This window comes from Natator depressus, chromosome 11 (genome assembly GCF_965152275.1).
Source record: "Natator depressus isolate rNatDep1 chromosome 11, rNatDep2.hap1, whole genome shotgun sequence".
NCBI lineage: Eukaryota > Metazoa > Chordata > Testudines > Cheloniidae > Natator > Natator depressus.
The window spans coordinates 46,814,635-46,829,966 of NC_134244.1; the positions used below are offsets into that span (position 1 = coordinate 46,814,635).

Genomic DNA, 15,332 nt, shown 5'->3' on the forward strand with positions numbered 1-15,332 from the left:
GGATTTAGGTCCACAGATTGTGATCTAAGCTATCTCAAGTGCTCAGGACCACACTTTATGTGTCTACCAGCACAGTGTCTCCTTCCCAAGTCTGGGACATGGGCTTGGTACCTAAGTCATAAGGAAGCAAGCTACTTGTGCACTTTTTGCATCACTCTGCTGTGCACTGGGGACTTCCCATCCAAAAGCTGAAGACCTGTTAAGCTTTCAGTCTTTGTCAGGATCTCAACAGCAGCAGAATGACTGTAGACAATATTAGGTGGAACTTTATTGTTATTACAATGACTATAGTCTGATGTCTTTTAAACTTTGCAATTCTGTACTTCATTTGTTCAATAAAATATACTTTTAAACATAACCCGATTTTTTAATATTTTAAATATGTATGTCTTATTTTTATATTTGAGTCTTGTGTGATGCTTCTGACCTTGAAACGGCTCATAAGGTCATATCTGGTGAACAGCTCGTACATCATGAATTTCAGACTGTGCTCTCCACTTGCTTCATTTAGGGCAAACACATCAAATGACCATTTATCAACATCCTGCAGATTAAAAAGAAATAACACGTTCATATGTTTAAATAGGTCCCAGCTAATAAATGGAAAAGTTTAAAACAATATCTATTTCCCCAAAATCACAGGTTCCTTTTACTTCATGTTACTCATACTAATGGTTATTCTAATACTAATAACAAACCTAGATAGGAAAATTATTAGAAAAAAATTCTTGTATCCTGAGTTATATAATTGTGGGATAAACTGCTAGTTGTTTTGTATGTTCACAATCTAAGGCCCTGATCCTTCAAACACACGAATAACTTTACACACATAAATTGTTCCATACAGAATTCAATGGAACTACTTGTGTGCTCTTTTGCAGAGACTATGTCATAAATACTTTTAAAAAATCATGGTAAACACTATAACATTTGTCTTTTAGGGAAAGAGATTACATTCTACCTTCTTGCTTAAGAAATACCATTGTCGACTGTATATTGTAGCTAGATACAACATGATTACTCTTCCCCCCAATCCCAAAAAAGGAAAGACACGCTGCTCTCTGAGACACTGATTTCTATTATAATTTGGAGCTGATAAAATCATGACAGGTAAATTTTATAAAGCAATTTTCTACTCAAATTTGTCCTTTTGTTCTAATGATATCTAACTGAAATCACAATGAAATTGAGATGTAATAAATATAATCCTATGCTATTTGTGAATTTTTCAATATGGCTTTTATCTCTTATGCATATTCATTTCTACAGTACCATATATGGTCATATATGGTCAGAAAAAGCACCCTAATTTCATCCTAAAAAAAATCATTAGCACACATACAAATATATTGAAATTACACAATGACTGAACTGATTTCACCTTAAATGTTACTATCACTTCTGCTGGGTATGCCAAACCAACCAGGTTAGAGGTCCTTCGGTACATCCTAAAAGAACAAATGCATTATTTATTAGGTGGTACTTATGCTAACTTTTAAAACATTTCTTTTTTCAGTTCTCTCTTATAATTTCTGAATTAAGGGCCTAATTCAAAACCCATTCAACTCAGTGGGAGTCTTTCTATGAACTTCATGGGCTTTGAAGGAGGATCCTGTGTACTACAAAGTGTGAATTTTTGGTCTAATAATACATTGCTAGGAATACTTCTTGCTCCTCTAAGTAATTGTTGTAGCTATTCATATCATCTAATGTGAATAAGGAAAATATGCTATTTTAGTTTAGTATTGTCATCAGTGCCATTACCACAGATTCACCTGCTTTATCTCCTAACAAAAGGATGGCCTACATGTGGGTTTCAGGTATTAAAATATGCAGGCACAGATCCTCAGCTGGTGTAAGACAGTGCTGCTCAATTAATTTCAGTATGAAACCATGAGTATCAAATATAACTAAGTTAATTGTGTTATTATTTAAGTAAATGTGAAGTTGCCAAAGATTGATCATTTGAGTTGTTTGGAATAGAGATTTGGATACACAACTATCTCTGACCCATTGGAATACAATGTATCTAATGTAAAAAAGCAACTTTAGACCTGGGACTATGGTTGATTCACCAAAAGACACTTTTGCAAATATTCTCGTCCACACATAGGTAATGGTCCTCATAAATGCTGTTGGAAATGTAACTCCCTTTGTGCTACTTTAGCTCATATATTTTGGCAGTCCTCCTGTATCAAGAATTTCTGATAAAGGGGTGTGTGTCAAAGGACCAATTTCATATTGGATGCTAAGTTGGAGTTTCACTGAAGTTTCACTCTTGGATATATTCTTGATACCTGGAAATTACCTGGTAACAAGGCAGCGTGGTTCCAGTGTGCAGCTTTGGCTGCGAAAAAATTAATCCAGCAAAAATGGAAAAGTCGATCCCCACCAAATATTGATACCGGGCTCAGGGATATAGCTGACATCGCAGTGAATGAACTGATATTTTGCAGAAAGGGAAAGCCCAAAAAATTCAAAGCAATTTGGGCTGACTTTTTAGAGGTCTATGATAGACCCTGAAGATAGTTATACCACTTCCCATCCTGTCCCCTCCCCTCCCTTTATCCTAACCCTCTTTATTTACTTTGTGTATTCTGATCAATCTGGTATTTTGGTATATTTGTTGTATTTGAAAAAAATTATACAAAATTATAAATAAAAAAGTAAATGTTGAGTCCTTGGCACATTTTGGTGTATATGGGTCTAAGCCATGGAGTTTGGGTCCAGAACTTTCCAAAGTTCAAGAGGATTGCTATCTAGGGATTTCATTAGATCTCAGTACAGACCATTAGAGAGATGAGGTGAGGATGGCATTCAGATGTAGATCTGAACTTTCCCAAATATTTGGTTCAGGCTCATCTCCAATTTTGGTACGCATCCTGGTGCCACTTGTTGCCTAGCATTTGGTTCAGATAGCACCATTGTGGTTTAACATGTTATCTGCTATCACACTAAAATCCACAATCACCTTTCTACAAATATCCCAGCCTGTACAGCATGTACAATGCTTCGAAATTTTGGCTTTTCTTCAGGTCTCCTTTTTGTCATCCCCATTTTCCTCGTGAAGGTAGAAGCCAGCCAGTCCCGTACTTCCAGTGGGACTGAATCAGATTGGATGTCAGAGAGTTCATCTTCAGTATCCAAAAGTCTCCTATAAAAGATATGAATAACTGAGAACCAGGCAAACTGAAGCAACAAAGTGAGAATAAGTGACCAGCTGACAATGTACAGTTTTAGTGGCAGTTAGATTAGTTTGTAGCATTGTCTCTGGGTCACTAAATGCTTACCCTGCTCACTGGGGAAGGGCTTTGATAGGGCTGGGAGCACTGGAAACACCCTTTGGGGTGGGGAAGGATGGGGGGGAGCGAGGCAAGAGAGCTCAACTGAGGGCAGTTGTGACAGCATTCCACATGCCTCCTATTCCTTCCTTCCACCCATCCTTGCCGTCAGTGTGTGGGAGCTGCTTCTAATCTCACCTCTTCCCCCCACCTCCCACCCCTTCGATTCCTATGCTGTAGGGTGTGGGAAGATCACATGCCAGCCAACCCACCACATCTGGTTTTTGGTGTTTAAGTTACAATTCTTGCAAGTGCGGCAGGTTCCAGTGTGGCTGGTGGCTTAGGTAGGGTCTGACTGAGGTCCCTATGACCCAGTCGGCTGCTTAGGCATTGGTCTGTATAAGCCAGCAAAGAAGGGAGTTTGAGGGCAGGCCAGGAGTGCAGTGGCTGGGTGCACAGTAACTTGAATGCAGTGGCCATAGCCATCTGCTAAGAGTGTGTGCAGGGTTTGCAATCCCCACCATTTACAGAAAAGTCCTATAGAATTTCATAGCAAATGGAAATTTTTCTGTAGATTTTTTGAACGATCAAAACATGGCAAGGTGGGCATTTGCCTCTATGTCTAGGACAGCTTGTGGCTCTCCTCATTTCATCTCTCACCTCAAGCATGGAAGAGGGAAGATTGAGACTCTGGCATAAAACAGAGCCTCCACTTTTGACTATATTAAGGTGCCTGTGTCTGTTTCTGGGTCTACGTCAAAATAAAGTATTGCCTTCTGTACTGGAGTGATAACTGTCTAAAAGCCCTAGACAAAATACTATGCCTCTAGAAAGTCAATATTTTTCCTCAGAATATCTGAACAATTTCAGACTACTACAGCTCTGAGTGTGGCAACAATTGGTAATAGCACAAAAATTGCACATCCATTATGCATCATTAACAAATTCCTCCAGAATTATATAAATGACTGATGAGGCTAAATTTGGAATACTTGCTGTGCACAGGTTTGGACAACATATTATAAGGGAAAAAACAGTAGTGGTGGCAAAGGTGTTGTACTACAAAGGATAACAATAACTCGGGCACTCAAAGCTCTCAGGTAATCAAAAAGGTTAGAAAAGCTAATTCTATGTTCTTTGAAAAAAGATACAGAGAAAGAGCTTCGCTGGGATAGTGGAGTTGGGTTGGAACCAGAAAGAGTTTCCCTTGCTCGTGTCTTCAGGAGAAGCCAGTGATTAAGATCCGGAGATTAATCCCAGCTTCACACTGCCTTCAGTTAGGGCTGGTCTTCACTACAGGGTGATCAATGAATGCAGCAGGGATCCATTTAGCGGGTCTAGTGAAGATCTGCTAAATCAATGGCAGAGCGCTCTCCGGTCGACTCCGGTACTCCAGCTCCCTGAGAAGAGTAAGGGAAGTAGATTGGAGAGCATCTCCCATTGATGCAGCGCAGTGAAGACACTGCAGTAAGTCGACCTAAGCTACGTCGACTCCAGGTACGTTATTCACACAGCTGGAGTTGTGTAACTTAGGTCAACTTTCCCCCATAATGAAGGCAAGCCCTTAGGCACCTAAATCCAGCTCAGCATCTCTGAAAGTAAGAGATGCCTCAATATGGATTTTGCTATGTACACACGTATGAATATTTAGGCCCTAACTTTCTGTGCTTCCATTTCCACATCTGTAAAATAGGGAAGATAATACTTACCTACCTCCCACACAGGGCTGGCCTTAGGCATGGGTGAAGTGGGTGAAAGCCCAGGGAGCCTTTATAAACAGGGTGTGCTCCTCCCTCTGGCCCTGGGTTGAAGGCACAAATTGATCTTGTTCCCCAAATTTAAACTATAGTGTAATCCACTTAAATCCCCAATAGTTTGACTTTATTATAAAAGATCTTTGGGGCAATTGTAATGTTTATAGTCCTGACTATTTGGCATTTGATGTATGTATTATATAACCAGGAAAAAAATCTAATAGTCCCTCAACCATTTTATAAGTGTTCAAATTATTTCTCAAATGGGATGAAATTCACCTGCAATATAACAGTTGTAGAAGGCACTTCAGTATAACACAATGTGGATCTTGAACTTCATAAGAATTAGGCTGATGCAGAACAAGCACACACCCGTGTATGGTGCAGATGGCCTTTGTTTTTGGTTTGTATTTTGTTTAAAGTTTCCTGGGAATTATCTGTACTTATATAAAAAAATGAAAAGATGGGGGGAAAAATCAGTAAAAACCAAAATGAAGGGCCAGCGGCCAGAGCGGTGAGGGCTACCTGATATGCACAGAAGGTGATGGCGGAGTTGGGGTAGTGTGGGCCTTCCGTTCTTTGCAGGCTTGTCACTGCAGTGGTCAGGTGGTCTCTGCTGCCAGAACCCAACTCTTTGCCCATCCTGCTCCACCACTGTGCAGCAGCAGCAGCCGCCGCCCAATGGAAGTTACCTGAGGGGGGACCAGGTCTGGAGAGTGCAAGCATTTTCAAAATTTGGGTTAAAAAAGTGGGTAAAAGCTGGCTGTTTTTTCAAAACCTGGGATTTTTTTTTTAAATTGGGTAAAAACCAAAAACGGAGAGTTTTGTGTATAGGCTAGTGCAGAAGAGTTTGAGGGCAGGCCAGGAGCATTGGGGGGGGGGGGGGGCGGGAGCACATTAACTTGAAAGCAATGGCTAAAGCCATGTATTGAGAGTGTTCAGGGTTTGGAGTCCCCATCCTTTACCCAGAAGTCCTATAGAATTTCATAGAAAATAACTTTTCTATAGATATGTTGGACCATCAAAAGCTATTGAATTTAATAGTGAATTTTGTACCGGCTATAGAATTCTATTGGACAGCTCCCCCCCAATCCTATATTCTCTATTAAAGTCTACAGAGTTAGAGAGTAATTTCTCTAGAACCCTCTTGGTTTGTGTCCTCTCAGTTTCATTCCTATTAACTTTTCCAGTCCTTTTCCACAATGGATTCCAGCCCAAGGAATGGTGAAACAGCATTAAAAGAGCTCCTTCAGGCTGGAGAATTGAATACTTTCCAAATTCTTCATAGCTACCACATACAAACCCATTTTCTCTGACATTGTGTGTGGGATGGGGGAGCTTGACATTTTTCCTCTGAAAGGAGATTAAAAACTAGAAACTGGTTGTAAATTTAATTTTCTCTGGCCATTTTTACTGTTCACTTGCTAAGGTAGGGCCTAGCCTGCCTGTGATGGATGTTAAGAGGAGTTTCTATATGAACACAGAGCACAGGAACAAGGGAACAGGAGAAAGTTGCCTTTTTAACAAAAGTTGTTTCTTTTTACTGTATAGTTGCCCCCTCCTTGTTTCAAGGCACATTCCACCAATTCTCATGGGACCCCTTGTTTCTCATGAGAGATACCCGGGTGGTAATTTACATTCAAGAGACAGTTGGATGGCATACCTACACTGCATGCTTGTTTCGGAGGCATGTGAAGTACGTACCTGCCCCCTAGCCCAGGTATAAATAGCAGCATAACCGATGGGGCATGGCTAGGCAAGTAGAGTAAAGACACACCTGAAGGGTGTGGGTATATAGGTGAGTAAACACCGTTCACACACTCTATTCACCCTAAGGTGCGCCTCCCTGTCTACCCTGCTATTTTTAGCAGTGTGCTGCCCTACTGCCTCCTGGTGCTGGAGCCTTTCCCCTCTGCAGGAAAAGACTCTCCCAGCAGGGAAAGGTTTTGGAATGGGGGAGACAGAGGGAAAAGGCTCTGCCAGCTCCCCATTGCTGGAGCCTTTCCTGGCAGCAGAGAAAGGCTCTGGCAGGGAGCTGCTGAAGCCTTTCCAGGTTGCCAGCCCTCTGCCAGAGCCTTTCACTAACACATGTAGCTACACTCCAAAGTGTGAATGCAGCCTGCTTTTCACTGTGGCATGTAGACATATACCTTACACACCACCACCAGTGGCATGTAGAGTAAACATATCCCAAATGGTTCTCATTCCTGCTTAACAAACTAGGAAACCAATGGCTGCAATACAGACATTGTGTGGTGGGCCAGATCCTCAGCTATTATACATTTTCTACAGCTCCCTTCCCGGGATATCTAAGAGGACTGTAAAACATCAGTAAGTTTTCCTAATGCATTATTAGTTTCTTTAAAGAACCCAACTGAATGAACATTTTAAATGGGTGCTTTGAAATGCATCAGTCATTCATATATATATATTACCTTCAATATCTACCATTGCTGTCTGGAGTTCCTCTCCTCCAATTCCATCCTAAACCCCACTCCAATCATGATTTCACCCATTGCACTCAACTGAAACTGCTCTTGTCAAAGTCTCCAAAGGCCTCTTCCTAGTCAAAGTTCACAACCAGTACTTTGCCCTGTCAGGTGCCTTTAACACCATTAACCATGTTCTTTTTGAAATGTTGTGCTCCTTTGACTTCCATGGCTCTGTCCTCTCCTTGTTCTCCTCTGACCTCTCTGATCCCTTCTTCAGCAGGTCCCTTTGGAGGATCTTCCTCATCTGCCCTCCAACTTTCTGTGCGGGTTCACAGGGTTCTAGCCTTGGTCCCCTTTTCTTCTCCTTCTAAACCTTACCTATGGGTAATCTCATCTGCAAACATCACCTGTTGACTCAAAGATCTGCCTCTCTACTCCAGACCTGTCTTTCCATCCAAACTAGATCTCAGCCAAACTCTTTGACATCTCCTCATGGATCTAGCTGTCAACTCAACATGGTTAAAACAGAGCTCTTAAACTTTCCTCCCAAGCTCTTCCCCAACTCCTTTCTCAACTACTGTGAACACCACCACAGGCCTGTAATCTAGGCATCATCTTCAACTCAGACTTCTCAGCAGATCCTCACACCCAGGCTTTGCCTAAATCTTACATATTTTTTCTGCAGAACATCTCTAAGATATGGCCTTTCCTATCTAACCACACAGCTAAAACTCCTCCAGGCTGTCATCGTCTTGCATCTCATTTACTATCAAGATGTTAAATCCTGCCTCTGATTGGCCCAGGTAACAGTCTCCCTTGCACACTTATTAAATTTTCAAACAAGCACCTTTGTGCTTTTTCCTGTGCTGCTCCTCTTGCAAGGGAGGAACTCCCTGTTAACATCTGCAAAGCTATTTCATTATCCTCCTTCAAATTGCTTCTTAAAAGCACTCCTTTGCTGTAATGCCTATAAAAACAAACAAAAAAAACCTTGACAATGTTTAGGTTACTGGTGCATTTGATACCACTGCCTATCATGCTAACCCATATTATCTCATTGTTTCCTTGTACTCCCATCAATCTGCATCCATCTGTTGTCTCTTGACTTATGCTTAGATTGTTAGCTCTTTGGGGCAGAGATATTCTTTGTTTGTATAGCACCTGATACAGTGGGGTCGTCGTCTCTGAGGAGGGTCCTCCCTCCTATGTACTATGTTAATAGCAAGTAGTTTCATCCATATACATTCATATCCTTATTTTATTTTTCTTAGGATTTGTTACAACTTATTTTACTTGTATTCTAGTTCAGAACTGAAACAAAACTAAAAGAAAAACAAAAACAAAATTAAAAGCTCCTCAGCAGTATAAATCTTTGACGCTCAAGCTGCCTTTTCTTCACCCACCTCTATTTTAATACAATAATAATAAATAATACCATATATCCTTCACTCCAAAGGCCCCCAAAGTGCTTTCCAAGCTGTTTATAAGAAGATCACTCTCCCACCACTAAAAAGCTGCTGCCTAGAGGATGAAGATAACACTGAATTACTGTGCACAGCAACACTACTCAAATGTTAACAGGGATCTTCAATAGCCACAAATGGTTAGGTTGAAGTCAGTGGGAGTCTTAATTTTAAGCCTTATCTTAAATACGTAATCTTCAGCAAAGCTGTACCCTCTATCACCATGCCGAGGCATTTGCTCGGTACCAACAATACCATTTTATTTTGGATATCATCTTTCGTACAAAGATTCCCTCAGAAGTGAAAGAGCTGCAGATATATCGACACCATTTCCTGCAACACAAATACTAATACTAATATAACTGGACTCTTTATTATGTCTAAAGGGTTTTTGCCTTTCTTTACAAAAACACTTCTCTTCTCTAAGACTTTGCATGGGCGCATGTGAGTATAAGCGCGTGCTCTGAGGAAATAAGCCACAGAACTAGATGTGGCACAAAAACAATATCAGCTGTGATTATAACTAGTGCTGGGCACAACTTTTGGGACTCAACTTTTTGTCAACCCAAAAATGCAGATTCTGGTCAACCAAAACATTTTGCAAATGTGTGTTTAATTTGTCAAATTGCTTCAGCTGATAAAAAACCCCCAAAACAGGAAAACTTATGAAAAAAAATCTAAAATGTTTTGTTTGACATTTTCAAAATGAATTTTTGTTTTTAAGTAGAAAAGGTAAAAAAACAAAACCTCACAAACAAAACAAAATGTTTCATTTTACATTGGAGAAAGTGTTTTGTTTGAGCTTTAACAATTTTTTTGTTTGTTTTTCAGTTGACAGACAACTTTTTTTTTGTTTCAAGTCTGCCTTAAACTTCCTCTCCCCCCTTCACCTCAGTTCACCCACTGAGCCCGAAATTTGGTTATTCACAGAGCTGTAATTACAGCAGTACGTGCACTACAAACTGTTTTTTCCTAAGGGTTTTAGAGAGAGACGCCTAAGACTTTTGGGGAAATAAGGTTTTGTAGAGTAGGGAATTCTGCAGAGTACACAGAAATTTCGTGATGGAAATATGAATGGCCTTTGGTTACATTCATTAATGATTGTGAGGCACTGAGGTACTACAGTAAAGAGAGCCATATAAGAATCTAGATACCTGGCTGGCTGGATATATAGATGAATAAACAAACATATAAATTTGAGTTAACCCAAGGAAAACTAAACTAAGTTACATACTGCACAATAGAAATACGTAGCCTTACTCTAACAAGTGGATTATTCATTGTAATTCACCCTATACCTATTATGTAAAATACACAACCCTTGTCTAATAAAACCTGTTATTTTTGCCTACTTCCAAATCTATTCACTTGGTTGTGCTAATGAACGATATCTAATTACATTTATATAGGTGAATAGCTAGGCCACCAATAAATACCCAAGCGTTAGGGAGCTATAGGACTCTGGAAATTTATATGCTATAACATACAGGTCTTATGACTCATGAACATGCATTAAAGTAAATATTTCACTTCCACTGTACAGACATTTATGAACATTGAAAATTGACCAAATTTGATATACACTTCCCAAGTCATAAAAATCTCATTAAAGTATATTATAAACAACTTTAGATTGGCTTAACTATTATTCACAAAATGCACTTAAGTACAAATGTGATTGATTTGGGATAAAAGGAACAATTGAACAGAAGTGTGCATCAACTAGACATATTAATATAGTACTTACATAACAGTAGATGAAATTTTCTTTTTGACCCTATGACCATCCGTTTTTGATTTGGCTGAGCTGCAATTTGTTTTGACACCAATTTTTTCCTTTTTATCCTGGGTCATTTTGCAGCTGCTTTTTGTGCCCTACCCCACTGCAGTAAATCACTACCTTAAATATGTTAAGTAAATTGTACAGCCCCTTCTCCTAAGTGCAGGTCATTCTTACTATTACTACTGTTGCTCTAAACATAGCAGTAACAACAACAGTGCGATTCTAGAGCAGCTGTATTATGAGGTCACTCTGATGTAATTACTGATCACTGTAATGTAATCACTGATCTATGTAACCTCTATGGTACGCCCATGTGGATGGCACCGTTTAACATACAAAAATTTCACACTAAAGAGCATTTTTACTTGTACTCTCCAATTACCTATACACTTCAAATCTCCATTTCCTTACAAAACTTCAATAAAAGAACAAGGAATTATTGATTTTTCCCCCAATGAACATTATTACTGAGCAGATAAGAGGAACTCATGTTAATTAAGACCAGGATTGGCTATAGGTTAATTGGAAAGCCTCACGGACACTCATATTATTCCCCCTTCTTAATACTCCTGCACATTTAACAGTTACGTTTGACACACAGGCCTTGTCTATTCTAGGGAATTTACCTGCTGCTGAGAGAACGAGTGCAGCTCAACTGATGCTGAACATGGTTTAATTGCAAGTAGTGGAGCAAGAGGAAGGACTGTTCAGTAGTTAGGGCACTAGACTACAACTTTCGAGACCTGGGTTTGAGTGCCTGCTCCACCACAGACTTCCTGTGTCACTTTAGGCAAGTGAGTGTCTCTCTGTGCCTTAGTTTCTCATCTGTACAATCAGGATAATAGTATTCCACTACCTCACAGAGGTTAAGACTCAGAAACTGCAGAGACACACATGAAAGATTATAATGGGGCTACCTAAGTATTCAACACCTTTGCCACAAATATGGTTAAACACTGCAAGTAAAGAGAACATGCCAGCCAGACCTGCCTCCAAACCCACCTCCCTGTAGGATTTAAGCATGATTTCTTAAGTCATGCTGAACACAGTTTGTCCTGGTTTACACTTGCAGCTAAACTGTGTTTAGCATCAATTCAGCTGCACCTGTGACTTTCGCCAGCAGGCTGCTCAGCAGGAGGTCCTCTGTGTAATGCAGAATTCAGAATTGCCAGACAGTAACTTTATACATAAGAGTACTTCAAAGACATTATGCATGTTGGAGATGAAAGATATTTCAACTAAGCTTGAGGTACAATCCCTTGAAAAGACAACATCCAACTAATATAGTATCTCACATACAGTAGTGCATACAGTCAAGGAAAACGTGAAGAATTGGGCAACACTGAGAACAGAATGATGGAACAGTACCATAAGCACAACAAAATGAGGGCATAGAAAACCTCAGTTGTACTAGAGTTGTTGAGATCAAAGAGCTTAAAGCAAAAGATTTTTTCATGGTCTTATTCTGAAGGAGTTAAGACATTATATAATAATAAACAGGGAAAAACAGAACCAGCATTAATCCCTAGAGTTGTCAACTTTATTCTCAACACCTCTGCAGTCACAAGAGAAGAAAGAGACAAAGAAATATTATTCATAATGAATTCTAGGAGGCAGGATTCAAAGCACATGGCTTAGCTATGTGTGTGCAAAAAGAGTATTTACAAAGTGGAGACAGAAAGAAGTAATGACTGTTAAAAGAAAAGATTAGATAGAACATAGGTTTTGTGAGTTAAAATTTGGCAGGATTTTGTGCATCTGCTTCTAATTTCCTGAAAAAAATCTCCTTTGGGGCTGAAACTTTCCAGGTTCATTCACAGACTAGAGGTGATGACTTTCATTTGTTTTGATTTGAGGAAAATCCTTGCAGCTGTTTTTGAGTTACTGGAAAGTGAAAGGGGAAAACACTACTACTACAAAATTTGTTTTTAGACTTTTTTCACTTATCAATAACTCAGGAAAAACCTCAAAATTTTGCTTGGAACAAGTGAGGACCAGGCTTTTTACTACTTATGAAAAGAAAAAGAAAAAACATTATAAATCAGAACGTTAGATCAAACTGAACAATCACTTCTGAGCATGTTTGTGTAAAATTTTCATTTCATGTTCATTTTCATGCTAAAAAGTAGCAGATTTTAATGAAAGCCTTAGGTTTTTTGTGCGTGATTGTGTGTGTGTGTACACATGTGCACACTATTTTCCTGGCCTCAAAAACCCAGAGACTGATGCTGGGATGATCTGCAGGACAGTGGCTGTAAAACGTGCATCCTCAGCCTCCATATTAAGGGTCAGATTCTGCAAGCATACACACGTATTACTTAAGGAGACATGTGAGAAGAACCTTGAGTAAAACTAGGCAAACGAGGCTTGTTGGCAATTTCGAAAAGTTGAAAAAAAATATAGTTTCAGGTCAGACCAAAAAACAATTTTTGAAATTTTCAGAGAATCAAAAAGCTAAAAACAAGAAAAAATCCATATCATTTTGGGTCAAACAAAACATTTAATTTTGACAAAACTGAAATATTTTGTTTTGGTTTCACTGAAATGTTTCTGAACTTTTTAAAAAAACTAAATTAAAGGAAATTTTGAAATGAAAAGTTGTTTCATACAAAAAAATCAAAACATTTTAATGTCAAAATGAAACATTTTGATTTTTTCTTAACTGATTATTCTTTGCACCCCTAAATGACCAACTTGATGACATCAAAATGATCCTCAAAACATTTCATTGTTGCCAAATCTGCATTTTTAGTGGGGAAAAAAAAGTTTTGTCCCGAAATTTTCCCCCAGCTGTACCCTCGAGCTTAACTTTGCTCAATGGGAATACTCACTCGAGTTAACTTTCCTCAATGGGAATACTCAATGGGTATTAGCCAGGATGGGCAGGGATGGTGTCCCTAGCCTCTGTTTTACAGAAGCAGGGAATGGGCAACAGGGGATGGATAGCTTGATGATTACCTGTTCTGTTCATTCCCTCTGGGGCACCTGGCATTGGCAGACAGGATACTGGGCTAGATGGACCGTTGGTCTGACTAAGTATGGCCATTCTTATGTTCTTATATTCTTATCTTATGTTCACATGCATAAGCATTTGCAGAATAGGGAATCAAGGGTCTCTCTCACTGTTTCAGTTGTGCAACTGCCTTGTAAAGTCAGTCTTGCAGAAAAACGTATCCAGCCAAATAACTTCAGCAGAGATGTGAGCCTGTCACTCCCCTCTACCCTATTCACCTCACTAAGTTGTTGACACTGCTCCCCAGAATCCTATTAATATCTGGGAGGTGTGAACTTCAAAGCCTTGTTGAAATTATTTAAATTTTAGTATGCATGGACAGGTAATATTTTCTCTACATAAAACTAAACAATATAAAAAACTAACCAAAAATCCCCTATATTAATGCAACATTAAATTAGCTAAACACAAAAAGTCAGGAAATGCTAAATCTAAGATTTCATTTATTTATGTAACATTAATTCTCTTGCACTGTGCACATATATAATATCTTATATTAAATATATACAGTATGTGGAATGTGGGTGTGTTAAGATTTTGCATTTAATTACATTCATTCCCTGGGTGGCACTCCCATTGACAGTAGTGGGAATGATGTGCAAAAACTGAGTAGAGAATATGGCACAGAGCACTTAAAACGTACTGTAAAAATGAGAGACAAATTAATATTGTACTTAGAATAACTAACAACTTGATCTATTTGTCATGGTAGAATGCTTTTTACAGAATGTAACTCTTCAAACTCCAAGTATTGCTAATTTCCAGCCTTTTCATTTAATTAGAATTTTAAATATAATAATGGAATAGTCAGAAGTACATTTCTTCTCCCTTAGGAATACATAAAATGTATGGAGGAGAGGAGAGATAAGAAAATGAGTCCAAATTTAAACCACTTAAAATTATCTGATGGTGAAAAAATAAACTCTTACTGCTGATCTGTCATACCGCCTGTGAAGATACTGAAGTTCTAATTCAGTAAAATATATTTTGTGGCTTCCATAGCACCCACTGTTATGCATAGTGGGTGGAAATTGGCTCTTCAACTCAGTCAACCGATTAAGCCAGGAATCAACCCCTGGAAACTGTTTATAAAACAAAGTACTTTTCATACAGAGAACTGAAGAACCCATGGGAAGATAAAGTACTTATAGTCCAAAAGGCCAATTCATTCACATTTTTAACCACCATCCATGACCTTTCATGAATTTTACTGGCTTAACAGTTCTCTCCCTAAATTAACTTACACAGTCGTATCCAATTCTCGAATACTTCATATCTGCCTCTTCTATGTCCCCATCCTAAGTCGACTGAAAATCTCTCATTTACTTCCATTGAATTTGGATCAAATACAAGAGTGACTGAGGTCCATCTCGAGCAGAAATAGGACTTTCTTGCCCAAGCAACAAACGTATCAGTCTTACAGGGAAGAATCCACCTCCATATTAGCCTCTTAAGGGGTATCAAGGAGCAGGCTTAGAAGAGTTGACCTGACATTATTGGCAGTAACTTAATTGCAATAAATGGCAAAGATGATATGGAGAACTACAAGCACTATGGTGATAAAGTAGTGGTGGGACACAAAATGTCTAATTCTGGATTTCATTGC

General features: G+C 39.0%; 1 protein-coding gene across 3 annotated transcripts in view; it reads right to left on the minus strand.

The window, feature by feature from the left end:
• The window catches only part of PDE1A (phosphodiesterase 1A), a 350,612-nt gene that overhangs the window by 54,468 nt on the left and 280,812 nt on the right, over window positions 1–15,332 (minus strand). For all 3 annotated transcript variants that reach the window (XM_074967720.1, XM_074967722.1, XM_074967721.1), the window contains 3 exons: window positions 2,972–3,154; window positions 1,382–1,448; window positions 428–544 (listed from right to left, as the gene is read on the minus strand). In XM_074967720.1, coding sequence (XP_074823821.1) covers window positions 428–544; window positions 1,382–1,448; window positions 2,972–3,154 — 367 coding nt within the window. The remainder of the gene's footprint in view (window positions 1–427; window positions 545–1,381; window positions 1,449–2,971; window positions 3,155–15,332) is intronic.